This window comes from Phalangium opilio, unplaced genomic scaffold, assembly GCF_054372755.1.
Source record: "Phalangium opilio isolate 3A_F unplaced genomic scaffold, DU_Popi_V2 ptg000329l_1, whole genome shotgun sequence".
NCBI classification, from domain to species: domain Eukaryota; kingdom Metazoa; phylum Arthropoda; class Arachnida; order Opiliones; family Phalangiidae; genus Phalangium; species Phalangium opilio.
In genome coordinates, this window is record NW_028324226.1 from 5,590,996 (window position 1) to 5,617,881 (window position 26,886).

General features: G+C 35.0%; 3 protein-coding genes and 1 long non-coding RNA gene across 6 annotated transcripts; 2 read left to right on the forward strand and 2 right to left on the reverse strand.

The window, feature by feature from the left end:
* The first annotated feature begins 1,086 nt into the window (after positions 1-1,086).
* On the forward strand, positions 1,087-2,088 carry LOC149610503 (uncharacterized). Its single transcript, XR_016376505.1, has 2 exons — positions 1,087-1,645; positions 1,739-2,088. It is a non-coding gene; the product is annotated as an uncharacterized LOC149610503 (long non-coding RNA).
* Positions 2,089-11,578: 9,490 nt separating this feature from the next.
* Positions 11,579-13,873, forward strand: LOC149610504 (uncharacterized). Of its 2 annotated transcripts, XM_089859260.1 has the most exons (4): positions 11,579-11,807; positions 11,876-11,917; positions 11,984-13,475; positions 13,558-13,738. In XM_089859260.1, exons 1-4 carry the CDS (start codon positions 11,787-11,789, stop codon positions 13,587-13,589), a joined length of 1,587 nt encoding a protein of 528 aa, XP_089715386.1. In that variant the 5' UTR covers positions 11,579-11,786; the 3' UTR covers positions 13,590-13,738. The 2 variants fall into 2 exon arrangements, with proteins under 2 accessions (XP_089715386.1, XP_089715385.1); XM_089859259.1 differs by having other exon boundaries at positions 11,984-13,873.
* LOC149610505 (uncharacterized) lies at positions 13,866-16,778 on the reverse strand. Its single transcript, XM_089859258.1, has 6 exons — positions 15,889-16,778; positions 15,053-15,795; positions 14,760-14,984; positions 14,439-14,670; positions 14,323-14,378; positions 13,866-14,265 (listed from the first exon to the last, which is right to left on the reverse strand). The coding sequence occupies exons 1-6, from the start codon at positions 16,553-16,555 to the stop codon at positions 13,951-13,953; spliced, it is 2,238 nt and encodes a 745-aa protein (XP_089715384.1). The 5' UTR covers positions 16,556-16,778; the 3' UTR covers positions 13,866-13,950.
* Positions 16,779-23,517: 6,739 nt separating this feature from the next.
* On the reverse strand, positions 23,518-26,852 carry LOC149610506 (uncharacterized). 2 transcript variants are annotated; one of them, XM_089859426.1, is made up of 3 exons: positions 26,254-26,852; positions 25,441-26,073; positions 23,519-24,345 (listed from the first exon to the last, which is right to left on the reverse strand). In XM_089859426.1, the coding sequence occupies exons 2-3, from the start codon at positions 26,059-26,061 to the stop codon at positions 24,118-24,120; spliced, it is 849 nt and encodes a 282-aa protein (XP_089715552.1). In that variant the 5' UTR covers positions 26,062-26,073; positions 26,254-26,852; the 3' UTR covers positions 23,519-24,117. The 2 variants fall into 2 exon arrangements, with proteins under 2 accessions (XP_089715553.1, XP_089715552.1); XM_089859427.1 differs by lacking the exon at positions 26,254-26,852 and having other exon boundaries at positions 23,518-24,345; positions 25,441-26,247.
* Positions 26,853-26,886: the final 34 nt, after the last annotated feature.

Consider the following 26,886-nt stretch of genomic DNA (forward strand, 5'->3'; position numbering starts at 1 on the left):
AGCTAAATGGAACCATGGACTATTACACTGGCCTCTCAACTAGGCGTCAGTAGTGGCCTACTTGAGAGGCCAGTAGAGAACAAACAAGCGAAGTGGAACCATGGACTATTACACTGGCCTCTCAACTAGGCGTCAGTAGTGGCCTACTTGAGAGGCCAGTAGAGAATAAACAAGCGAAGTGGAACCATGGACTATTACACTGGCCTCTCAACTAGGCGTCAGTAGTGGCCTACTTGAGAGGCCAGTAGAGAATAAACAAGCGAAGTGGAACCATGGACTATTACACTGGCCTCTCAACTAGGCGTCAGTAGTGGCCTACTTGAGAGGCCAGTAGAGAACAAACAAGCGAAGTGGAACCATGGACTATTACACTGGCCTCTCAACTAGGCGTCAGTAGTGGCCTACTTGAGAGGCCAGTAGAGAATAAACAAGCGAAGTGGAACCATGGACTATTACACTGGCCTCTCAACTAGGCGTCAGTAGTGGCCTACTTGAGAGGCCAGTAGAGAATAAACAAGCGAAGTGGAACCATGGACTATTACACTGGCCGCTCAACTAGGCTACAGTAGTGGCCTACTTGAGAGGCCAGTAGAGAATGAACAAGCAAAATGGAACCATGGACTATTACACTGGCCGCTCAACTATGCGTCAGTAGTGGCCTACTTCAGAGACCAGTAGAGATGGGGTTTACTGATTTCCGTGTAGAGACAGACGAGATTAGGAGTGGCCTTACAATAGGGCGACTATAGACACCTAGTTGAGAGGCCAAGATGTGGGGAAGTTCACTTTGGTGACATATGTTTCGTTATTTTGCGCGCATTAATAGTACAAAATGAATTTCTTTTGGGAAATTTCGCTGAGAACATTAGGTTAAATAATCAAAAACTGTTAAAACAGTAAAATCATACGAAAACGTTGCTTCTGAAATATGCCTAATGAGTATTCAAATTGAGCTGTTCATAGCATTTTCTCCGTCATCGGTCTAGCTTTTTGATCTAGGAAAAATACTACTATTTTTACTACTATCCTACTAAAAAAAATCCCACTATCGAAGGCGGCCTCGTAAATAGGAAAGATCCAAAAATAAAGTTGCTAAGGGTGGTTTTCATTTCCATAAAAATTTTACGATATTTTGATGAAAATCATGAAATTTTCCATAGAAATAACATGGGAAAAATTTAACAGATAGCCTTTTTGTGGAAGCCGTCATGAAATAACTATACGTTTGTTTGATTTGAAAACGGTTTCAAATGAAAGCCTCATATTTAGTATTTGTGCTTTCCAGCTTTCATTGATTAATTTTAAGTTTAAGTATGTTTAATTTTAAATTTTCAAAATTACCCCAATTTGCGTTATTTAAGCATGGATAGACTGATTTACTAGAAAATTGCAGCGCGACCAAAATTGGCCTTTTTTTGCGTTTAGTTGCGTCATATTAATCCGATTGTTTTTTCTTAATGCCTTTTGGTTGAAATGCCCTATCGGTAGTGAGATAAGACTGCTTTAATATTGCCGCCGTGACAAATACCCCGTTTGTGGTCGCCATTTTTTTAAGGGGAAAAAATTTGAGAGTGGGTCCTTTATCGTTGTCATTTTCATATTTTTTGAGGATTTGCTGATGGATAGATTTTAAATATAATATAAAGTAGGTTTCAAGTTTTAATATAAGCCTAATTTCATAATTTTCCACCTTTCTATTGTCCCACAATCTGTTTCTAAACTTGCCACTTTTTTTAAGGCGGTGAAACCCGTGAAATTGCGCTAAGCCTTGGTCGCTTCAGCCCCTTTAATGCTTCTAATCGTGGTGCGCAGCCATGGTGAATTAATTTCTCTAAGCCTTGGTCAAAACAATATCCATAGTGCACCAGGCCCGTCAATCTTATTTCCCATCCTGGTTTCCTCATATATGCTCTGTCTTCGAAGTCTGCTTTGTATTATGCTATGAATTTATGCTTTATTTATTTCGTAAGCATAGGTAACAGTAGTGATAGTTAAAAATGCCGTTATTTATTTACTCAAATCAGGGTTCCATTGTATTAATTAAAACCTTGTATTCTACCTAAATGATTAAAATGTTTCATTTGGTAATGCTTTATGAAAAACAACGCTCACTACAGAAGATTTATACACATATTCCTCACCAACGTAACACGTTTGGGTACAATTGCATTATATCTATTTACATAAAATAATGGTCTTACCTGACTAATTAGACCATGGGGAGTTCAAATAAAATAGTTAAAAAAATATTGGCCCGCCGCAAGTTGGTCCAAAAATTTTTTGAAAATTTGAAAATTGCATGTACTTACCGCCATTAACACCGCTACGCGCGAAAACGCATTCTGCCCTCAATCTTGAAAAACTACTCGGGGGGGGGGGGGGTAAATATAATAACAAGGACTCGCGACGGAAATCACGCAGCACACACTGCGGAAATATAGCTATGAAATTTTAAACACCCGCTGAAACATTTACAATTCTCATACCAGGATAGAAAAAAATTTTAAAAAATTTTAAAAATAAACAACAATATTTTGCTAAATTGCGTAGATTATTTCGGAAGTAAATAAAGGTAAACAATAATATTTTGGAAAAGGCGTAACAAAATAGTCAAAAAAATATTCGTCCGCCGGAACTGGGCCAAAACTTCGTTTGAAAATTTGAAATCACCAAAAATTCGCATCCCTATAGCTCTAGCTGCGGTTAGCCAGCCATTAATGTTTACTCCATAGATATTAGAATTATATATATACCTCAAGTAAACTATCTCGAGTCAAAACTCGAGAGATTTTGTGACTGAAATTCTCTTCTCCCCCTTCGCATGTATGAAAGGGTGAATGGTACGTGGCGCCATCGATGAACAGAAAATGTAACTAAAAATATTCTCTTGTTCAGTCGTATTTGAGTACCACCATAAGTTTATAAGATATGTTCCATAAGTGTGTCACTGGTTAATGAGAGCTTGTCATGAAGTGACGTAGGTTAAACGTCATAGATTCTCGTAAAGCGACGCCTGGTGAGGCGCTGTCAAAGGCTTAGTACAGACTAAATAGGAAGATGGACTGCAAAACCAAGTGTAGTCAATTCTCGCGTCGTTCTCGAACTAGCTCTCAGTAAGCCTCTAGCATTACGAAGTATAGCTAGTGTCATACTTATGGAACATATCTTATAAACTTATGGTACCACTACTTTCATTCCTATTAAAATTTAACATTGTGTATTCTTACGCCTAAGCCTTTCCCGTTACAGAAAACTCCGACTGAACTTGAAGTTTCAAATCACGCGCTTAACAAAAATGATATTTGTTTAGCACGTGTTTAAAATTCTTTGTGAATCAGGTCTTCAAAGTTGATTATGTCCGCCCCCGTTATACGCGCCGAGGATTGAGAGGTTAACTTACACGCAGCACCTCTAGCGGACTGAATTGAAAACTCTTGGCGGGAAGTTCGCGAATGGTAGATAGGCAGTTTAAAAATGGCAAGAGCTACAATTATAAATTACGTCGCATTTTTAAGCATTAGAAGGTTTAAAAAAATTATTTTAGGGATTCTACTTGTCGAAAAGTCTAAAATATAATAAAAACTAAACACATTTTTAAAGTAAGAGGTATTTGTAAATCAAACGAAGTTAATACCGTAGTCTCTGGATAGTGTAACAGGGAAACTTCTGTAACTAAGCAAGTTTTTGATATTACCATCTATTTAAGTGTTCAAATTAAATAAATATGTTTATATTGTAAGTTAATTAAATTAACTTGCAATTTCTTCCACACACACACATTTTTGAGGTTAACTGTACCTCGTAGGAGTTTTGTACATTTAATTTGGGTGTTGGGATTAGATAACATAAAGTCTAAAAACTTACTTTTTCTCTTTAAGCGCGTTAATTCATTCATTACTTTTAATACAACGAATTCTAGAACTTCGAAAATGGGTAAAATTTCACCCCTTCTGGGAATTTCAGTAATAATTCTTACAAGTAACTACACAACAACCCTATGGCTTCATTTAAAGACGCGGTCATTTTCCCGCCAATTTGTTCTTCTAAAATCCGCTAGAGGGCGAACGCGGCGGCTCGCTCGGCGCGTATAGTTCAAAACGTATTAGGCCTAATCATCACAGATTCATTAGATGCGGTTAGTTTTCTCACTTTGTTCTTGAAGAAACAGGTTTTGACGTGTTCGAAATATTGAAAGTTTGTAGTATTGAAGCCTATAAATAGAATTAGACGCTTTTGGCGTACTTTACGAAAAGAATATAGCCTATTCATAAATGAAACCTAACTAAAATGGCAGCTTCAAATCTGGATAATCCGAATGTGGAAAATTTAAATTTTGAGAACCCAAATCTGGAAAATTTGGAATATTTTTTTGGAAATGCTTCGATTAGAAACTGGGGTGCGTTTTTCCCCACTATTAACGATTGTCTTAAAGCAAGATCAGAAAAGGACGCTATACAATTGGTTTTTTCTTTGGGTTTGGTACCAAGTATTGAAGAATTTAACGAAAGAAAACTCCTTTGTGAATGTGGTAATACTTCACCTGACGGTACGCCAAATGGTTACTTGGTCGGAATTAAAAACAATCAAAGCCGTTTTGGTTATGTAATCAAATGTTCCGCCTATGGCAGTCGTAAAATAAAATGTAAAAGCATAAAGAAAGCCAAAGGAAAATTGCCAGATTTCCTACTGAAGGAGTGCGTTAAGTCACACTATCCAACCCAAAACACTTGGTTTTATAACCAAAGGTTATCTGTGACAGATAATCTTTTTTTGGTGTTTTTATGGTGTTGTAAGTTTGGTGTGTCTGACGCAATTTGCCACAGTGGCTCAGCGTCACATACTGTCGTGAATTACTTTTCATTATGTCGGGAAGTATGTGAAATTATCATTTCGAACCGGGCGGATTTAGTACAGATCGGTGGAAAAGGCCTATTCGTTGAAATTGATGAGACCTATTTAACACGGAGAAAATATAATCGAGGAGCTGAACTAGCTGGGGAATCGATCTGCATTTTCGGAATATATTGCAGAGACACAAAAGACGGCCTTTTCCTCAAAGTAAAAAATAAGTCTAGAGCAGTTTTGTGGTCGCAAATGGCAAGGTACATCGCTCCAGGTTCAATTATTGTATCCGATGGAGCACCCATGTACATGAACTGTACCGTGCTTGGCTTTCAGGAGCATCTTAAGGTCATGCACAAGTATGAGTTCGTAAATAGTCAAAATTCTCTTGCACACACAAACAACATCGAGAACCGGAACCGCCACCTTAAGGACTCGATAAAATCGTACAGAAACGATCGTTCTCTAAACAGCTACATGGCTAGTTATTGGTACCGGTGTTTGTTTTTTAAGGACTTGGATCAAAATTGGCTTCCACCCGGTATAAATTTCAGGCGGTTTTTAGACGATATCAAGTTGTGCTACCCTGGACCAGGAAGGAAAGGGTTGGAGTTAATAGAGATTGGTGTTTCAGAGTTGGAGCTCAATTCGTCGAACCCCGAAAACAAAGCCGCGTTCTTAATAACTGGCAAAACGGAAGAAAACACTTTTAGCGACGATGAGTGAATTTAGAAAAATACATGTTAATAAGAAAAATTTCGAAATAAAAACTAAAATATATCTAAAAGAATTGATTTCGTTATATTAGTTGACTTGTTTTAGGTTAGGTTAGATTACTTGGCTTGGTTGGTTTATGTATAGAAAAATATTTGAAGCAAGCTCTAATTTTAAAAATAAACAACGATATTTTGCTAAATTGCGTAGATTATTTCGGAAGTAAATGAAGATAAACAAAAATATTTTGGAAAAGGCGTAACATTATTTGGGATGATAAACAACATATTTTGGAAAAGGCGTAACATTATTTGGGATGATAAACAACATATTTTGGAAAGGTCACTTATTTGGAAAATTATATAAAAATTGCTTAAAATGTGGCAATTAGCGTTAAAATACATTTATTAAGTTTCCAAAATAATATTAGGCCTTTTCCAAAATATTATTGTTTATCTTCATTTACTTCCCAAATAACATTACGCCTTTTCCAAAATATTATTGTTTATCTTTATTTACTTCCCAATTATCATTACGCCTTTTCCAAAATATTGTGGTTTATCTTCATTTACTTCTCAAATAATGTTACGCCTTTTCCAAAATACTGTGGTTTATCTTCATTTACTTCCCAAATAATGTTACGCCTTTTCCAAAATATTATGGTTTATCTTCATTTACTTCCCAAATAATGTTACGCCTTTTCCAAAATATTGTGGTTTATCTTCATTTACTTCCCAAATAATATTACGCCTTTTCCAAAATATTGTGGTTTATCTTCATTTACTTCCCAAATAATATTATACCTTTTCCAAAATATTGTGGTTTATCTTCATTCATTTCCCAAATAATATTATACCTTTTCCAAAATATTGTGGTTTATCTTCATTCATTTCCCAAATAATATTACGCCTTTTCCAAAATATTGTGGTTTATCTTCATTTACTTCCCAAATAATATTACGCCTTTTCCAAAATATTATTGTTTACCTTTATTTACTTCCGAAATAATCTACGCAATTTAGCAAAATATTGTTGTTTATTTTTAAAATTTTTTAAAATTTTTTTAAATTTTTTTCTATCCTGGTATGAGAATTGTAAATGTTTCAGCGGGTGTTTAAAATTTCATAGCTATATTTCCGCAGTGTGTGCTGCGTGATTTCCGTCGCGAGTCCTTGATATTATATTTACCCCCCCCCCCGAGTAGTTTTTCAAGATTGAGGGCAGAATGCGTTTTCGCGCGTAGCGGTGTTAATGGCGGTAAGTACATGCAATTTTCAAATTTTCAAAAATTTTTTGGACCAACTTGCGGCGGGCCAATATTTTTTTAACTATTTTATTTGAACTCCCCATGGTCTAATTAGTCAGGTAAGACCGTTATTTTATGTAAATAGATATAGTGCAATCCTACCCACGTTTGTTTACCTTGTAAACTATTAAATACAATAAATACTATTGCCATTAACGGTGATTTTCTGGAAAGTATTGACAGCAAACCTTATTTTCTTAATTAATAGTTTACATATTTATAATTTAACTCAAACACACTTTTAACAAGTTATATTAATTGTGGTTATATGTAATATTTCATGAATGAAGCTCAGTTTCGAACAAAACCACTATTAGTGAGCCATCCAACAAACAATGGTTTGGAACTAATAATAATAATAATAGATGGAAATGATTAACGCAAGTTGATAAAGAAATTAATAATCTTTTGATTAATTATGTTAGGAAGGAAATGATTAACGCAAGTTGATAAAGAAATTAATAATCTTTTAATTAGTTATGTTAGGAAGGAAATGATTAACGCAAGTTGATAAAGAAATTAATAATCTTTTAATTAGTTATGTTAGGAAGGAAATGATTAACGCAAGTTAATAAAGAAATTAATAATCTTTTAATTAGTTATGTTAGGAAGGAAATGATTAACGCAAGTTAATAAAGAAATTAATAATCTTTTAATTAGTTATGTTAGGAAGGAAATGATTAACGCAAGTTGATAAAGAAATTAATAATCTTTTAATTAGTTATGTTAGGAAGGAAATGATTTACGCAAGTTGATAAAGAAATTAATAATCTTTTAATTAGTTATGTTAGGAAGGAAATAATTAACGCAAGTTGATAAAGAAATTAATAATCTTTTAATTAGTTATGTTAGGAAGGAAATGATTAACGCAAGTTAATAAAGAAATTAATAATCTTTTAATTAGTTATGTTAGGAAGGAAATGATTAACGCAAGTTAATAAAGAAATTAATAATCTTTTAATTAGTTATGTTAGGAAGGAAATGATTTACGCAAGTTGATAAAGAAATTAATAATCTTTTAATTAGTTATGTTAGGAAGGAAATGATTAACGCAAGTTAATAAAGAAATTAATAATCTTTTAATTAGTTATGTTAGGAAGGAAATAATTAACGCAAGTTGATAAAGAAATTAATAATCTTTTAATTAGTTATGTTAGGAAGGAAATGATTAACGCAAGTTAATAAAGAAATTAATAATCTTTTAATTAGTTATGTTAGGAAGGAAATGATTAACGCAAGTTAATAAAGAAATTAATAATCTTTTAATTAGTTATGTTAGGAAGGAAATGATTTACGCAAGTTGATAAAGAAATTAATAATCTTTTAATTAGTTATGTTAGGAAGGAAATGATTTACGCAAGTTAATAAAGAAATTAATAATCTTTTAATTAGTTATGTTAGGAAGGAAATGATTTACGCAAGTTAATAAAGAAATTAATAATCTTTTAATTAGTTATGTTAGGAAGGAAATGATTAACGCAAGTTGATAAAGAAATTAATAATCTTTTAATTAGTTATGTTAGGAAGGAAATGATTAACGCAAGTTAATAAAGAAATTAATAATCTTTTAATTAGTTATGTTAGGAAGGAAATGATTAACGCAAGTTGATAAAGAAATTAATAATCTTTTAATTAGTTATGTTAGGAAGGAAATGATTTACGCAAGTTAATAAAGAAATTAATAATCTTTTAATTAGTTATGTTAGGAAGGAAATGATTAACGCAAGTTGATAAAGAAATTAATAATCTTTTAATTAGTTATGTTAGGAAGGAAATGATTAACGCAAGTTAATAAAGAAATTAATAATCTTTTAATTAGTTATGTTAGGAAGGAAATGATTAACGCAAGTTGATAAAGAAATTAATAATCTTTTAATTAGTTATGTTAGGAAGGAAATGATTAACGCAAGTTAATAAAGAAATTAATAATCTTTTAATTAGTTATGTTAGGAAGGAAATGATTAACGCAAGTTGATAAAGAAATTAATAATCTTTTAATTAGTTATGTTAGGAAGGAAATGATTAACGCAAGTTAATAAAGAAATTAATAATCTTTTAATTAGTTATGTTAGGAAGGAAATGATTAACGCAAGTTAATAAAGAAATTAATAATCTTTTAATTAGTTATGTTAGGAAGGAAATGATTTACGCAAGTTGATAAAGAAATTAATAATCTTTTAATTAGTTATGTTAGGAAGGAAATGATTTACGCAAGTTGATAAAGAAATTAATAATCTTTTAATTAGTTATGTTAGGAAGGAAATGATTAACGCAAGTTGATAAAGAAATTAATAAATTAATAATAATTTGATAAATATTATGGGGAAGAATATAATACTTCTTTTCCCCTTCTGATATGGGAACTCATGACGGAGACAATAGGGAGCTAACAGTTCTGACCCTGAAACGTCACACCCTTCTATCTCTTACTGGAGTTTCATCCCCCCTAACGGTTGGAAACAGTATTCTACTCGCAAAAATTCCAACCAGAGAGGGGCTGTGTGACGTCAGACTATCTGTTCCCCCTAGCCAGTTGTTAGCTCCTTATAGCTTTTAGACCAAACTACATTTTAAATGTCAGGAAGCTTTGACTGTAATTGGATTTAGGAATATTTTGAACTAATAATTCTACCCAAATGATTAAAATCTTAAATTAGGTAAGGCTTTATTTAACAGTTAGGACGCTATCACTAATTATTCTCAAAAGCCTTTCTGGTGTCCAAAATAATTTTCCTTATAAAGTTACGAATGAAACCCTTTAAAAAATACGCAACTATTAGCTTTAAACGTGAAAAATAAAATTTTTATTTACTGGAAAATAATTATAATGAATACAAATAACAACCAGGGAAATTCAATTCCAAATTGCGTCTTATAAATAAATGTAGCAATTATCAAACCAAATGTGTTTTTAAAATAAATCTTTAGCACATGCCAATAAAATAATAATCATACGTGTTTTAACTTTGAAAAAAAAGTTTAACAAAAATATTCTTAAAGCAATTTATTGTTTTAATGACTTTTAAGTAATTACTGAACAGCCATAACTTTAAAAAATTACAATTTATATTTTAACTATTATATAAAATAAATAATACTATTAACCCTAACTTTTGTCATCAATAAACTACTGTAACTCTCATTTCACTTTATTTATCAAAGGTAAAATAGTTACCATTAGTTTCATAAATACTACTAAATAATTTGTTGATCCTATTATTTCCTATATTCAATGATAAATCTAAGCACAGTTCCATTGCCAGACTCCTGTAGTACGCTGGCTAATCATTTATCATCTATCCCAATGGCTAAATCCAATTAAAATTGTACTTAAGGACAGAGCGAAAAATAAAATATGCCAAACTACCACACTATACGGAAGAGAAAATCTTTTTAAGACGCGTTATATTTATATTATATTATAATTATTATGATATTGCCAGCTTTTCCAAAACACTACAAAATTGTATTTCTTTTCCCCTGAAATATTGCCAAATTATTGCTAGTTGTCTTATTTAATGCCACTTTTAACAAAAAAAATTACTATTTTAGTTTCTTAAATTAGGTTAAAGTTAATCACAAAAGATGGTAATCTATATGTTGAATCTCGTGTAAAGGTTAAGAGAAATATCCGTTCTGAATAAGATCTTGTTGACACAATGACATTGGAAATGGGGTTCAAAATTAACGTGAAAGCAACTGGTATATTCTGGTCTGGGTTCATCAGAAATAGTCGAACTAAAATCTTTGTCATGACATCACACCCTCGTATATCTACGAATTTCATCAGCTTAAATTAAGACTAAAAATATTGATGTGACGTCCCCTTAGCTAATAACTCTCAGTCTATTGAATGACAAACTATTTCCTTTTCTGCAGCTAGCGGGAATGAGCACTGAAATAAATTAATCACCACCGCATGTACGCAAAATTAATAAAAATTAAGACCGAAGTAACAGATATTAATCAAAACGCGTCTTGGATTTAACCAAGACCTACAAAGTATCGATAAGAACAAGGTTAATCACTTGACTGAATGCGCAGATATTGAAACTTTTTTTTTAATTAAAACTTACATGCTTAAGAAAGTATGTTCCATCACCCTATTCCATTGAATAAACTTACTTTACTGGTAGTAAATTTTTTCCCTCTCAATAATTTGAAAAATTTACTTATCTCGGGTTTTCGAGCACAATTCCATTCCCCGAAAACATTTTATAACTACATTTATTATCACTTTTAAGAGTTTTCGTGTGGAAAAATACCTCATAACTAGTAACCATTGAGTTCAGAACATAAATATATTAATCAAAACGCGTCTTGGATTTAACCAAGACCTACAAAGTATCGATAAGAACAAGGTTAATCACTTGACTGAATGCGCAGATATTGAAACTTTTTTTTTAATTAAAACTTACATGCTTAAGAAAGTATGTTCCATCACCCTATTCCATTGAATAAACTTACTTTACTGGTAGTAAATTTTTTCCCTCTCAATAATTTGAAAAATTTACTTATCTCGGGTTTTCGAGCACAATTCCATTCCCCGAAAACATTTTATAACTACATTTATTATCACTTTTAAGAGTTTTCGTGTGGAAAAATACCTCATAACTAGTAACCATTGAGTTCAGAACATAAATATATTAGAACTCAATGCTAGTAACTACACGTAACAATGAAAAAACGATTAGGGGGTAGTCTGCTCAAGAAGGAATTTACTATAAGAAGACATATATTCATCTCCGGTGTGCGCGTGATAGTCGACAATCCCCCCCTTCATGGGTGGGGGAGGGCGGAGTAGGAGGCGGGACTTAATATTTTATTTTGACTCTGTTTTCTAACTTCCGTTTTTAAACGTCGTCTGCAAATTAGTCTGTTCTCTTCTAGCTTAGGCTTAGTACCAACAGGGTGGTTATAAAAAGATGGATGCTGGTAAAAAAAAGGTATGCTAATTAATTTAATTAATTTAATTTAGTTAAAGAATTCAGTTAACCTCAATGTTTAATCTTAGAAACGTCAGTGCTCCACGAATTCCAAGAAATTGGAAGAAATGGTAATGTTTTTTTGTTTCTTTAGACGATTCTATTAGATTTATTGAATTATTTTTTTGGTTTCAAAGGAAAAACAAAAGCAAGAAAAGATACAGCTACGAATGGAACGGGAGAGAAAACTTAAAGAAGCTCGCGATTTAAAAGCAAAACAAAAGGAAAATGAGAAATTAGAACGGGAAAAAAAGAAAATTGAGCTGAAGGAGAAAAGGTTGAAGGAATTGGAAGAAAAACAACTGAAAAAGCAGGAAGAAAAGTTGCGACTAAAACAGGAAAAGAAGGAGAAAGTGGAACAGAAACGACTCCAGAAAACCACTGTAAAACCAAAGCAAAAGCGCAGCAAGAAAGTTTCAGAAGAAAGCAAGAAAAAGAGTGGAAGAGTAGTGAAGAATACAAGGGTTGTTAATGTCAGTGATATCGCGTTGAATCTTAAATCCTTAACTGAAGAAGCTATAAGAACAAGCATTCTAAGTAAAATCAAGACCTTTCCCAATATTTCACAACCTATAGTAGATTATTTGTCAACGCCAACAGAAAATGCAGAATCATTCCTTTTCAAAATGTGGAAAATATTGTTAATATTTTTTGAAGATGATTCCAAACCGAACGTAATTAATAGCAATTGCTTTTTATTAAGGAAATGGCATGAATTGCTTGATATTATAAATAAAAATGTTTATGCTATTTGTGGCATAGTAGTCACAAACAAATTATGCATTTCCAACGATAGCATTCAAGATCTGACATCAGTGATTTTTAAAGTTCTAAAAGTAAACCAGGCCATCCTCTACGAGAGAGAAAATTTAACGGTTGAAACTGTATCTCAAGTAGAGAGTTGGCTGCATTTATTTATTAAAGTCACAAATGCCCTTTCCAAGGCTATATATGAACATTTCACCAATAAAATACTAGGCGCCAAAAACCAACCCAAAACTGTGATAACAAATGACCCCCAATCAAGACCGTCAACTAATCCATTCCTTGATACAAGATTAGTCTCACTAGCAGGAGGTGTGATGGGCAAAATCGCAAAGCTCCACAAAAAGAAGGAAAATAGCAAATTCCCTAAACAAAAACACCAGGCTTGGGCATTCTCAGTTATAAATGCGGCAATTAGAATGAAACCGCATGAGCAGGATAAGCTTCCTCCCGGCTTACGAAGGAGAAATAAAGGGAACTTATATTTTCTGAACAAAAATTTCGAATATTTTCTTAAATCATTTGAAGAAATTGCAAGCTCTGTTATTACGGAGGAAAATTATAAAGCGCAAGGAAAAGAATTTGCTAAACTCGGAAAACCTAACTTTTTGGATAACCAAATTTTGAAAAACCAATTAGTCACAATTATAAACGATCAACTGGGCCCAAATACATCAGTCAAAAGAAAGGATCAGGAAGAATACGCAACAATATTTTTAAGAAAAATGACTAATGCAAGGTTTGGAGATTTTATTCGCTTGCACTGTGAAAATGATAAAGGAGGCTTGCTTTTAAGAGATACCTTGAAAAGTTTTCCAAGTAAAAAGAAGAAAGGCAAAGAAACCAAACCAAACTCAAGCAAACGTAACAAAAACACGATTAAAATATCTGAAGAATTACCTTCTAACTGTGAAGATATTTTTAATGAATTTGATGATTTTGATAGTGATTTTCAGTCCGAATTGGAAAATTTCCTAGAGCAATATGACACAACTAATATTCCTAATATTGAGTCAACACCCAAGTCTAAATCAAAATATGACACAACTACTGTTCCTAATATGGACTCAACACCCAAGTCAAAATCTAAAGCTCGACGAAGAATCTTGATTAATTCAAGAAGAGATATACCAATAGGTATATCTCGTCTTGATTAATTATATGTGATATTTTTAGCAATTTAGTGATAAACATTACGACTGTGATATGTTCAAAATACGTCACTTGTTCAGATTTTTTAATAAAAGAAACTAATTTCCCAAGTATCTTTTTTATTTTGAGTCCCAATTGGATGGATATACAAAATTGCTTGAAGTTGATTCTTCTTGCTAAAATACATTTAAATACTTTTTGTCTTTAGTTTTCTTAATCGTTTTAAGTTGGTTGTCACAATTGAAAGGGGAGCATCGCGGTAGTCATCGCGTTTAAACTTTCTGCCTCCCACTGCAGACTTCATTTTACGATTTCTCACAGCGAAGTTATAATTTATTCCTGACAATTTTCCTGCCATAGAAAATCTAAACTGCGAAAAAAGTGTTTCCACTGCGCTTCCATTTATCCATCCAGGGCAGATGAAATATCCTGGGTTATCATTAATAAAGGTATCCACTAACCCAATGAAACCATAAACCATTATCCTCAGTCTATCCCAAGTCTGAAATAAGAAAAAAAAAATAATTGTAACATCTTGTCTTTGAATTTTAAATCATACCTGCCAAGATAGGAATAGCCGTTGGGATTCCGTAGTTTCCAATCCAGGATAGGTAGCTGGAAAAGTTAGTTTCATTATATGAAAAACGTGTAAAGAGCTTTTTACTTTTTACGTACCCACAAGGCTATTTAACCAATTTACAAAATATTGGAATCCAGCCTTTATATTCTGAAGACATTGGTGACCCATATCACGAACAAAGCCATCATTAAATAAAATACCGTTTTCAAACAATTGACTGCAAGCGTACAGAAAGTTGTAAGTTTCGAGAATTTCGTCAGAATTAGGTGGTTTTGGGTCATTAGTCGGCAAAGCCATCTCATATAGTGCTGCCAATACTTCCTCTTGCTATTGTAACAAAATTAAATGATTTTGATTTTTTTTCTTATTGAGAGGAACCTCATTCTAGCCATTAATAATTTTTAGAACTGTATTACCTGCATCACCTTTGCCGGTTTGACGTTTAGTCGCGTCCACGGATCTCTGTAAACATATCGTTTCTGAAGACCTTTTACCAATGATGGTAAATTTTTCTCTTTCCGTTTCATGTTTACGTCGTATAATTGAAGAATAGCATTCCATCCAAATTCCACGTTATTTATTGAAAATAACCTAGTTGAGTTTGGTTTGGACTGATACAACGCAGCAATGAGGTTTTTCAGCTATTGAAAAAAACAAAAAATGCGTTATTTAATTGAAACAATCAATGATAAATATTAAATAAGCTAACCTCATGAGAAGGACAAATTATCCAATATATATCGTGGAATGGCCAAAATGGATTTGGGAAGCTGACTGGTATTTCATGTTCATTTGTATTGGAAAATCCGAAACTTCCTCTATGATTGACTGTAGTTTTCATGACACCAAGATTAGTGGATGCTCCATCACAAACCAGGCCCCGAACATGAAAGTCATGCATTTCAAAAAGAGCGATGACATCCATTAAGACTCCATATAGCAGGTTTTGCTTGATATTGCCAGCTGACGATATGTATGGCCCTAAAATATCAAATCTATTCGAAATATCTCTCCAAAGAAATTGGAGCATGTATTCAGTCTTCTTTGGAGTTTCATCATTCAAGAATGAGTAAACGTCATGAAGAGAACTCATCTCCTTAAGGGTCATGGCTAAACCCATAAGTTCATTATTTGTAGAATTCCACAAAACCTTCCCAATCACTTTAACTTCGTCGAAGATCAAGATTCCCTCCCCTAAAGGAGGTTGATGTCCAAGTTGTAATTTCTCAATTTTCATTTTTTCATACAAAATCTTTTGTTCAGATATGTAATTGTCTGATAGTCCTGGTCTTTCCAAGTTTGCCCTTGTAAACTCCTTCAGGGAAGTCTCACTTGGAAGTTGTAATAAATTGAAGCTTTTCAATGCCTTGAACGCTGCTGGGCTTCGAACGTACACCGCTAAAGCCAAGCGGTAGGTAATCATCGACCATCTGTTTCGCTTTGACCCAGTTTCTAAGTGTATATTTTGGAGATTTAATCAAAATTAGAATTCATTTTAGGGTTAAACATTTCTTTAAACTGGAATAAAACACTACAATAATTTACCATTTTTGTCTTGATCTTTTAAAAAGTTCTTCTTGTCTGTTTCATGTTGGGCCTGACGATCCTTTTTCCAGGCTGTTCTTAAGGCTAATTTTGTTTGCAAATCTGGTGCAGTGTTTATAACATCATTTAGTTTATCCGGAAATTTAGTCGATATTAAATCTACTATTTCGTTAAGTTCATTAGACTGAGTGTTATTTAACACAAGTGTCATTTTAGACAGTTTTTGTCGCAAGACTTTCAAATTTCGACCCAAATTTTGACGTTCTCTTCGAATGTTAGCAATTCTTTTCTTTCGGCTTCTCGGAGTGAGTTTTGAAATAGCGTATCTTGACTGACAATCTGTTTTCAATACCTTAGCTGGCCCTTTCTCTATTTCGTTTTCAGCTTTTCGTTTTACAGCATTTCGTTTATCACGATCCATGGAGCCTAGCAGCCACCGTTTACATTTTTTACAACGTGGAATGTTAAGTTTACCCACTGAAGTTTCGTTTAATTTTGGTATACATCGTTTCAAAATTCCTTCACATTTATTGGACACATACTTTGTATACGGGTATTTGAAGCAAGATATAAACGGTGAATGACTTTTTAATGCTATTTCATCTTTAGAAAACCCACAACAGATTTGATAATTTCCGCCATCAATCTCTTTTACCTTTTCTAGCATATCCAATAAATCTACTGATAAGTGCCACGTATTTTCACTTTCATTAAACGAGAACGAATTAGAAATATTTTTTAGTTCTCTATGATGCAGCTGAAGTGAAGACTTAAACGTCTCTAACGATATCACAATTCTAAGCGGCTTCAGAGTGACATTCAACTCACAAAATTCCCTGGAATTCGTGAAGCCTTGGTTTGGTTTTTCGAACTCGCTTACGAAATCATAAGGATAGGGTCAGTATGCATAACTTTGGACACTTTTTGCATAACCTTGAATAACTTCCGTTGCTTATATGTTAGACTCAAAATTAAAAAAGCAATGGAGAGAAGCATTCTTAAGACACATTCTCACAAGTTTTCAACTTTTAAAATGGAATACATTTTTCACAAAGTAGAGTTCCCCAAAGGCCGAATTCGTGCTCAACTTTGGACACTTCTATGTAACTTTGGACGCCCCCTTCCTAACTTTGGACACCCCTTCCTAACTTTGGACAGCGAAAAAAGGGTGACTTGGGCACGCATTAGGCGAATCACAATTGTTAAATACAAGTTGGGAAAACCAAAATATTACCTCTCCGTGTCAAGAAGTCAATGCGCTCCATAACAAGAATAAAACTTCAAAGCTATAACCCGATTACGATTAGCCCTTTCTTTGTGATCTAATTTCTACCATGATGCTTTCTTCTATTATAAAATTTAAACCTGATTATTTAAACGTGTATTTAACTTTCGGCTCACTCTGAACCGTTAATGTCCTTCATTACAGACACGAACATCAAAACCCAAAGTTTACTACACCTCAGGTCACAATTATTTACTCTTTGGTTCACTACGCCTATAGCGGATAATACTTGATTTACCCGACAGAGTCCAGACCTTAGCCTTCTTCACGAAATCATTAGATCAAGGATTATTCTATATACAGATGTAGTATAGCTCAAGTAATATATAAACAGCCATTTCAAATAATAATATTAAAAACTATCCTTGGAATATCTAAATGAAACAGAGCTTTAAAGCTACAAAACTACAAAATGCATCATAATTACGAAAAATATTTCCACATATTCACTTTATATTATGGATAAAGGGAATATTATAGTTCTGTAGGATGACTTTACACATCAAAACAAAACGAACGTATTACTCGGATTTACTCCTACGTAAAATATTAATAGACAGGCAAGGATTCATACCATTAAAGAAGGAGCGCAATATTATCCATATTTTCAATTCATATACAGAGAAAAGAAATTATTATGTTTCTGAGAGGAGCTTCCCATTTTGGTTGTTGTTTTGAAAAATATATCGCAATGCACGGGCCTTGATAAATATAGGAGGCAATGAAGGAAATATATCGCATTCACGGGCCTTGGTAGATATTGGAGGCAATGATTTAATCTCTCTCTCTTTGCACGAGAGGTTTATCTTTAATATTTAAATAAATATAATTATTTTTAATTATTTTAATCTTCAATAATTAACATTAATAATAGTTACATCGTTTAAAATAAAGTTATACCTATTATTATCTCATACTTTGCTAATATTGACGTTTAAAGTGAAAAGTACCCCTCCTGCCCGCTTCCTTCAGATTTTGGGGTATATATACTATTCGTTTCCATTATAATAGTAAGGAAAAAGCGCAATTGCGAAAACCTTTGGTGGCGATCCCACCTTAGGGAGGCTAGACGTTTCTCGTAACCCTAGCTGATCGCCGCGTATATCCTAAAACCAAACGATGATAATGGAGTAGAAGCCAATGATACAGATTGGTGTCTATGTGGAATAGACGGAAGACCAGTGGATGGTGGTGTTAGTAGCCAGTGTAAGTGCAGACTGGTGTCAATGTGGGATTGACAAAGAACAGAAGATGGTGGTGATTAGAAGCCAGTATGTACAGACTGGTGCCCAAGTCGAATGGACGAAGACCAAGAAGATGGTGGTGATTAGAAGCCAGTAAGAACAGACTGGTGTCCAAGTGGAATGGACAAAGACCAGAAGATGGTGGTATGAGAACTCAAGTAGAGGAGCCATTTCCGTGACTGTGAAAGCAGTTCGGAAATGGCGAACACGTTTGCTCCGATACGCAAACTGCGAACGCGGTCACGTGGGTGTAACAACAGACAGACACACAGACACACAGACACACAGACACACAGACAGACACACAGACAGACACACAGACACGGCCGTTACAGAACCTCTCCTGGACTACGTCACACGGAGAGGTAAAAACTTCGCAGTCTTCGAATTGAAATTGGCGCCAATTTTTAGTTCTATTGTAGCGCTACGTAACGGTTTTGAGAGATCCGATCCGAATCGAACCGCGGAGAGAATCGCGCCGTCTGCTCTAGCCTTTAATTTTGGCGCGCTGTTTGCCGCGTAACAATTTTAACAAACTGAGGACGTGTCCCTTATTGTTTTAAACTCTAAAAAAGGCTAATATCGCGAGTTAATTAGGGTTAACAAACGGAGAAATCGGCCAGCATGAAAGTGTCCAAAGTTAGAAATTTGCCCAGGTGTTTTTAAAGCTGAATATTTCGTCGAATTTCCCGCGTAAGACAGTGTTTAAAATACGGATTATGAAGCCAAAAAGTTGCTCTTTCGAATGGTTTCTAGTTTGTTCAGGTATGATTTCTCTAATTTTCGTCAAACCTTATTTCCCGGGACCAAAGGGTTGACCCCCGTCAAATTTGGCCGTAATTTAAATGGACGAGTTTGGGGAGTGGGCTAATTTGGCTCGTAACGTAGTCGGATGTTATTCTACGACTTTGAAGTATTTTTTTCTAAATTCCTCACATTCTAAGCTTTAAAATAAGCTATTTCATTATCAATTTGATGCATCCAGTAATTAAATATGATTTTTATAATAAAAGTGTCTAAAGTTGCAGCTGTCCAAAGTTAGGCACACTGACCCTAGTACACGTGATTTTTTTTAGAAATAATTATGGAACGGTTTCCACGTAGGGACACGTATTCCAAATCCAGCGAATTTGGTTCATAATTGTTAACTAGCTGCTTAATGGCAATTAAAAATAATTCCCGTACCGTTTCAGCACCGGGGGCAGCGGCAGCCTCCATGTTTTTTGTTTACTACTTTGCCCGAGTTTTTTTTTCTCTAGTCGGAAATACGTCATTTGCGTAATTCTCGTCTGTATGACGTACCCCCACGGAATCCAATGGGAAAGCGCGGATAAATGACAGATATGAAAGGGGTGGGGCTTATTTGTCCACTTACACCGGCGTAAGGGTAGAAGCCTAAAATCTGATTAATATGTGTCTTCTTATAGTAAATTCCTTCTTGGTCTGCTTTAGCTTCTGCTGCGCCCGATACGAACAAGGAGGATGTATAGTTGTATACCCCATTGAGTTCAGAACATATATCCCATTGAGTTCAGAACATATATCCCATTGAGTTCAGAACATATATCCTTCTAGAGTTCTATTTGGATATCGGGTTTTCGCGCTCGCGCGACCATAGTTTTTGAAATTATGGGACGGCCGGATAACTTTATCATTAGGTGGTGGCGGCATCTATTTCAGTTAAAAAACACATATTTGTTACTATGGCGTCTGCTATAATTTCTTAATATAGATAGGAAATGTTTAGAAACCGCTATGATAATGGAAGTAAATTGCTAGATTCGAGTAAAAACAGAGAAGGAACTGCATTAACCGATAGTATATGTATTTTTGAGCTTTCGTGATAGTCAACTTGACAAAAATGATCACCGCAAATGTCTTTTTTTGGAGTCCATTCAATTCCATTAATGGCCTGACACCATTGTTTTGGTAATTCCGAATTTTTTGTAGGCAATCTTAATGGTACAGTTCAAAAAGGGTTGAACTATCTAAATATTTATTAATTTTCTATACGTAAACACTTATGTCACAAAACATATTTATTTCTACCAGTGTTGACACACTTTTCTACCGAGCATTTTCGACCCATTTTAAAATTTAATACATTTTCACATTATGTGTTACTTTAATAACTAATAACATATAATTCCCAAGTAAAAACACGCATTTAATAAGAAATTGATCAATATTCCATTTACTAAATATCAAATTTTATTTATTAGGCTCCACTTACTGTTTTTCAATTACCTAACTTTCATATTTCGCGCTTTACTTCTTCCTAAGCCTAATTTACAAACTCAAGCTGCGGCGATCATAGACATTAGAACACTATTAAGAACCTAGACAAACTATTGAGAGGGGGGTCTCGCGACATTCTGTTACGAAAATTTCCATCCCACCCCTTCGCGTGTGTGATAGGGTTTTTGATACGTGGCGCCCCTATCGGCGAGCGAAGGAGCTATTCAATTTGAACAAAAAATAAATACCGTAATGTTTCATCTTGCAAATGTTTTAATTCTCTGTTAATAATCATCTCTTTATTTTACAAACACTTTTCCTTCCATTAATTAATACGTAAATTAATAAAAATTAATTAAATATAAAACGTCCCCGGCGGGATTCGAACCCGCGTTGTCTCCCTCCCAAGTACTGACCGCGCTCGAAGCTGCTTAACTTTGAGTGTTAACATGGGGTTAGTAATATTTTAGTTTATCTCGCCGCATGTAGATGGCGCTGCAAGCAACTCACCCTATCACACACGCGAAGGGGCGCTTCCACTGAACCCGAATCAAAGCTGAAAATTCAACTGTTCCTCTTGTATCTCTATGGCGGCGATTTTGCGGGGCGCTTTCCCGCATAATCGTGGGAAATTCTTTTAAGCTTCTCACGTAAGGCGACAGATGGCGCTAACGACTAATGATAAAGTAATGAAATTCGACGAATCGAGTACGCGAGGAGGAAATTCAACAAAAACTCTAGAAATAAATATATTAGAACTCAATGGTATACCCCCCTTGATAGAAGTACGCCTTGTGCCATTCTCATGCCTTGTCTTTCGCTGGCCTCGTCACCAAGGCAATAGCCCACTCAATTGCGCGTTAAGCTGCTCGAGAATTCTGTGTGAATCACTTTTTATAGTAGTAATTGTAAATAGTAATTGTTTTTGAGAGCATTCCTCGCCTTGAAATAGGACAACTACGAAATAATTCGACCAAATTGAAGTTTAAATATTCGAACAAATCTTATTTTATAAATATCTTCTACCATTTCAATTTCTATAAAACTGTTCTACCAAATGCATAAAGAGTGCTACCAGAAGTCTCTGGGGCTACTAGAAATACAACATTTACTATAGGAAGATTCGCAGCGACAAGTTTAAAAATCCCATATTCCTTTAAAAACCGTTAATGCATTATCCTTGTTCCTGAAGATATACAGACTAAGTAGCAGAGTCGAGCCACAGCGTCGTAGATCACGCGACTTGGTGAACGCAGGCTATTTTTCAAAATAACCAAGTCATAAATTTCAGGCTACGACCACGCTTAAGTTAACAATTACAACAAAGAAAATCAAAAAATTACGAATATCATGCACGCCCCTACTGCTTGCGAACCATAGAAACGCCATGGCAGAACCGTTTGAACATTGTCTGTCGTACCGTTGCTATAGACCCTTTTTACGTAAAAAAGAGATGTCAATCCTTAGTATCGGGACATATGGGAGGGGGGGGGGTTTGACCCCTCGCCGTCTCTGCTCTATTTATGATCTTTCCATCGACTCGACTCACTCGAGCGAGATGGAAGGCAAAGTTTTACCCCCGTGTCTTCCCATGTCGAAGTGGTCTATTAACATAAGTCAGTTTAACCAAGAGTAAAAATCATAACGTCCATGTTGAATGTGCTGCCATTGTTGAAATTTGCACTAAAATTAACAAAAGGTTTCACTATGGAGCGTTCAGGGCATAAACGGGGATATGTTAGCAACCTATTAACGACACAATGTCATACACGTACTCTCTTAAAAGTGATAATAAATGTAGTTATAAAATGTTTTCGGGGAATGGAATTGTGCTCGAAAACCCGAGATAAGTAAATTTTTCAAATTATTGAGAGGGAAAAAATTTACTACCAGTAAAGTAAGTTTATTCAATGGAATAGGGTGATGGAACATACTTTCTTAAGCATGTAAGTTTTAATTAAAAAAAAAGTTTCAATATCTGCGCATTCAGTCAAGTGATTAACCTTGTTCTTATCGATACTTTGTAGGTCTTGGTTAAATCCAAGACGCGTTTTGATTAATTTCTTTGACGTACTCGTTTAACTACAGAGTGAAAAACAAATTGTCAATATTTATATCGTTCAAGATTCTACAATATCTCCGGACGTAAAAGATGGAGACAGTATATACGCGACGTGTCTCTTTTAATATTAAATAAGACGCGCCCGTATATTTATTTATAACACGGGTCTGTCTACCTCTTAGTGCCCTAGCTAGCTTTCTCGGAACGTAAAAAAATCTTTCTCCAGCAGAAGGAAAAAGTAGCATTCAGCATGTCATAAGAGTACAGAGTACTGGGTGTTGCACTTTACCTTCAACCAGTCTCGGTGCTGCACCGCAATACAAGGAAACGATTTGCTATTATGTTTCACCGCGGTTGAACCAGAATCTAGCTAATTAACATATTTTTCATACTAGGATTATTGATACCATTTACACCAGGATGCCAGGCACTTAGTCCGCCAAGTAGCTTGGTCTCCTGGTGTAAATTGTATCAATCCTCATAGTCTGAAAGTTATGTTTAAAAATTGGCCTCAAAAGTTTTCTCCCTATATTTTTCTAAAAGTTTTCTCCCTATTTCTCCCTATATTTTTCTAAAAGTTTTCTCCCTATTTCTCCCTATATTTTTCTAAAAGTTTTCTCCCTATTTCTCCCTATATTTTTCTAAAAGTTTTCTCCCTATTTCTCCCTATATTTTTCTAAAAGTTTTCTCCCTATTTCTCCCTATATTTTTCTAAAAATTATTCTCCCTTTTTCACCCTATATTATTCTAAAATGAATTCTCCCTATTTTATTACAATTTGTCCCCCCAATTTATTGGACCAAAACGGATGTACATATGGCGCCATCTCTCGGCAAAATAAATCGTTTTTTTTCCCAATTTAGGCAGTATTTCAATTTTGACGTCATAGACCACGTGATATTTGGTCCAATTTTCTTATAACTTCCTGTTAGGGATAGTAGCTGCTGCTAGGGGGCGTTTGGAACATGATTGCGTTATCTTTCTGGGGGAACGAACTATCCCTAGCGTTAGTTAATCCATGGCCGCCCACTGCCAAAGCTAAGCCTGTGACGTTTTACCTAGGCACTGACGTAACAAATGAGATAGCTCTAGTGTCACTAGAAAGGGGGTGTAGATTGTGTATTCCTCCCTCTAGGGTCGCTCTTGTAATGGGGGGGGGGGAATCCTGTTCGCGGCGCCTAGTAAGGGGGATGACACTAAGCTAAGAAATAGCATATGTATTTACCTAGTAGGGACCAGTGTCGGTAGAGAGGGGAGTAGACTGTTTATCCCTCCCTCTAGGCGCGCTTTTGTAAGAGAGGATACTGTACGCGCCTGGTAGGGGGGATGACACTGAGCTAAGAGATATGACGTTTGCATAGTAGAACTGACATTACTCTATAGACATTAGAACCAAGGTTTTAATATTTTTTCCCCCTGAGGTAAAGTTTAAAAAATAAATAAATAAATCTTACTTCTACAAATTGTGTGTGTTTTCCCAAATCTTGGCTAGAGTCGGACTTTGTTCTGCTTCTAATTAATCCATCACTTTCCGATATATGAACCCCTAACAAGTTGTGCTCAATATATTGTAGAGGGTCACGAATTTCATCATACGCCTTTGATCGTTTAATTAGGTGACCATGCTCCTAGTTTCAAATAAATTTGACGTATTTACTTATAGATAGTTTACACACATGGAGGATTCATACCATATCAAGGTTCATACAACTTTTGGAAAACAAATTTCCCTGAGATTTCCAGGCTTTCCCCCCATATATGGATCCGATCAAATGTTATCGAAAGAGGGGGGCAAATAGGACTATTACATAATCAAAGGACATCCCCGTATCTCTAATATAACCACAGTTATGAGCCTACAAAATTTAGTGTAATGTTAATCCTATGGAGGGGGTTGTTTATTTTCGTTTTGCTTAATTACTCGGCCCCTGTTTGTTGTAGCCCTAAGTTTTTAGTATGGTTGGATGGGGGACAAATAGGACTATTACATACTCAAAGGACATCCTCGTATCTCTAATATAACCAGAGTTATGAGCCCCCAAAGTATAGTGTAATGTTAATCCTATGGAGGGGGTATGTTTTTGAACATTTTGCTTAATTACTCGACCCCTGTTTGTGGTAGCCGTACGTTTTTAGTATGGTTAGATGGGGGATAAATAGGACTATAATATACTCAAAGGACATCCCCGTATCTCTAATTATATAACCAGAGTTACGAGCCTCCAAAGTTTAGTGTAATGCTATTCCTATGGAGGGGGGGGTTATGTTTTTGAACATTTTGCTTAATTACTCGGCCCCTGTTTGTCGTAGCCGTACGTTTTTAGTATGGTTAGATGGGGGATAAATAGGACTATAATATACTCAAAGGGCATCCCCGTATCTCTAGTAGAACCAGAGTTACGAAACTCCAAAATTTAGTGTAATGTTAATCCTATGGAGGGAATATTCACGAACATTTTGCTTAATTACTCGGCCCCTGTTTGACGCAAATTTCCCTGAATTTTACTAAAAATTCCAAATTTCCCTGAGGTTTTTGTCAACTATTAATTTCCCAGGTTTGTGTGAACCCTGCATATACACCAGGAGGCCGGGCTACCTGGAGGACAGAAACCCGTCTGCTTTTGTCATCAAAGTAGCCCGGCCTTCTGGTGTAAATGGTATGAATCCTCCATGCATGTAAACCATCTAAAACACGATTAATAAATAATAAATAAAATACTTACGAGTGATTTGAGAGGTGATATTTTAGGACGATGACATAGATGTTCGCTTATTATTTGGCACCATTTTCTGCTAACTTTTTTGCACGCTTCAAGATCTTTATCATTCAAATAACTAATAATACGGGATACGGCGGGAGAAAACTGCGCCAAATCTTTGAAGAAATCGATGTGCGGCACTCCGATATCTTGACCATGTCTGTACACCGTAACTGGTCTAAACCTGGGTTTTTGCCTGACAAACTGGGGTGTTTTTAACGAATCTTCTTTAATAATAAATGGGGCAACACCGGGAATTTGAATTTCATCATTGGCACATGAAAAGTTTAGCCTCGGAATTGGTGAAAGTCCGGAATAGTTAACACTGGCTAGGCTTGTAAATCTATTGCTCGGAGAATAGCTCGGGGTAAATGCGTAAAGTCTATCACTTTCCCTTCGTAAATGACGATAAGAAGGAGTATCTGGCTCCGCACTTTTCCCGGTGGAGTAACCACTATCATTGACTTTCAAAATTTCTTGCGACAATGGTGTGCTTGTAGAGTTTAAAATATCATGAACAGGTGGATATTTGCTTTCATAATTCATCAATGAATTAATTACGCCTTGCTTGCTTTCCATGTTCATTTTGATCTAAGCCTATTAAAATAAATATACCTCAAACCTAGCCTACTATGCAAATAACCGCGCCAAATTAGTCAAAAAGGCGCAATTGTTTGTCATAAAAATGTGTAGCCCCTTTCCAAGCAAAGCAGCTCAAAGTAATAATTCTACTTTAAATACAGACTAAAGAAATAAAATAAAAAACTAGTAACATACCTTTCTTTTTGAAAATGCTTAAACCGCATACAATTCCGATTAACTATAAAACCATTTAAATATAATTCGTAAATACGAATTCAAGCCCGGGTACTACACATAGCGTTACAGCATTCAACCCAACAGACTTCTCCAGCCCGTTGATAACTGCAGTTTGAATTTCGGACTTTTAAACATAAGGAACCAATGAAAATGCAAAGTCCAAAAATACAACGGTTTTGGGGAGGGCGGTAGTACCACGTGAGAGATTGAACCAATAATATTTCGCTGTATATACAACACGATGACGTAATTTTGTATTTACGGAGAACCATGGGGGAGCACGGTGAGAAGTGATTGGACAATGTCAATAGATAACAAGAGTAGACCGTTGCCTACGTTAATCAAGGCCTGTGCGCGGTGGCTTCGAAGGGGGGACTTTTAAGAAACGAAACTTCTTATTTTCTCCCTGTTTTAGCGCGAGATTTCATTGATAGCGGGACCGAAACGCGCGCGAAATTAGTATTTAAAATTCCAAGCGCGAGAAAATGAACATTTCAAATTATTTAGGTCCAGCTATGCATAGTTTACAGGCGTGGAGGATTCCTACCATTAACACAAGGAGACCAAGCGACTTAGAGTGTAAAATCGTCT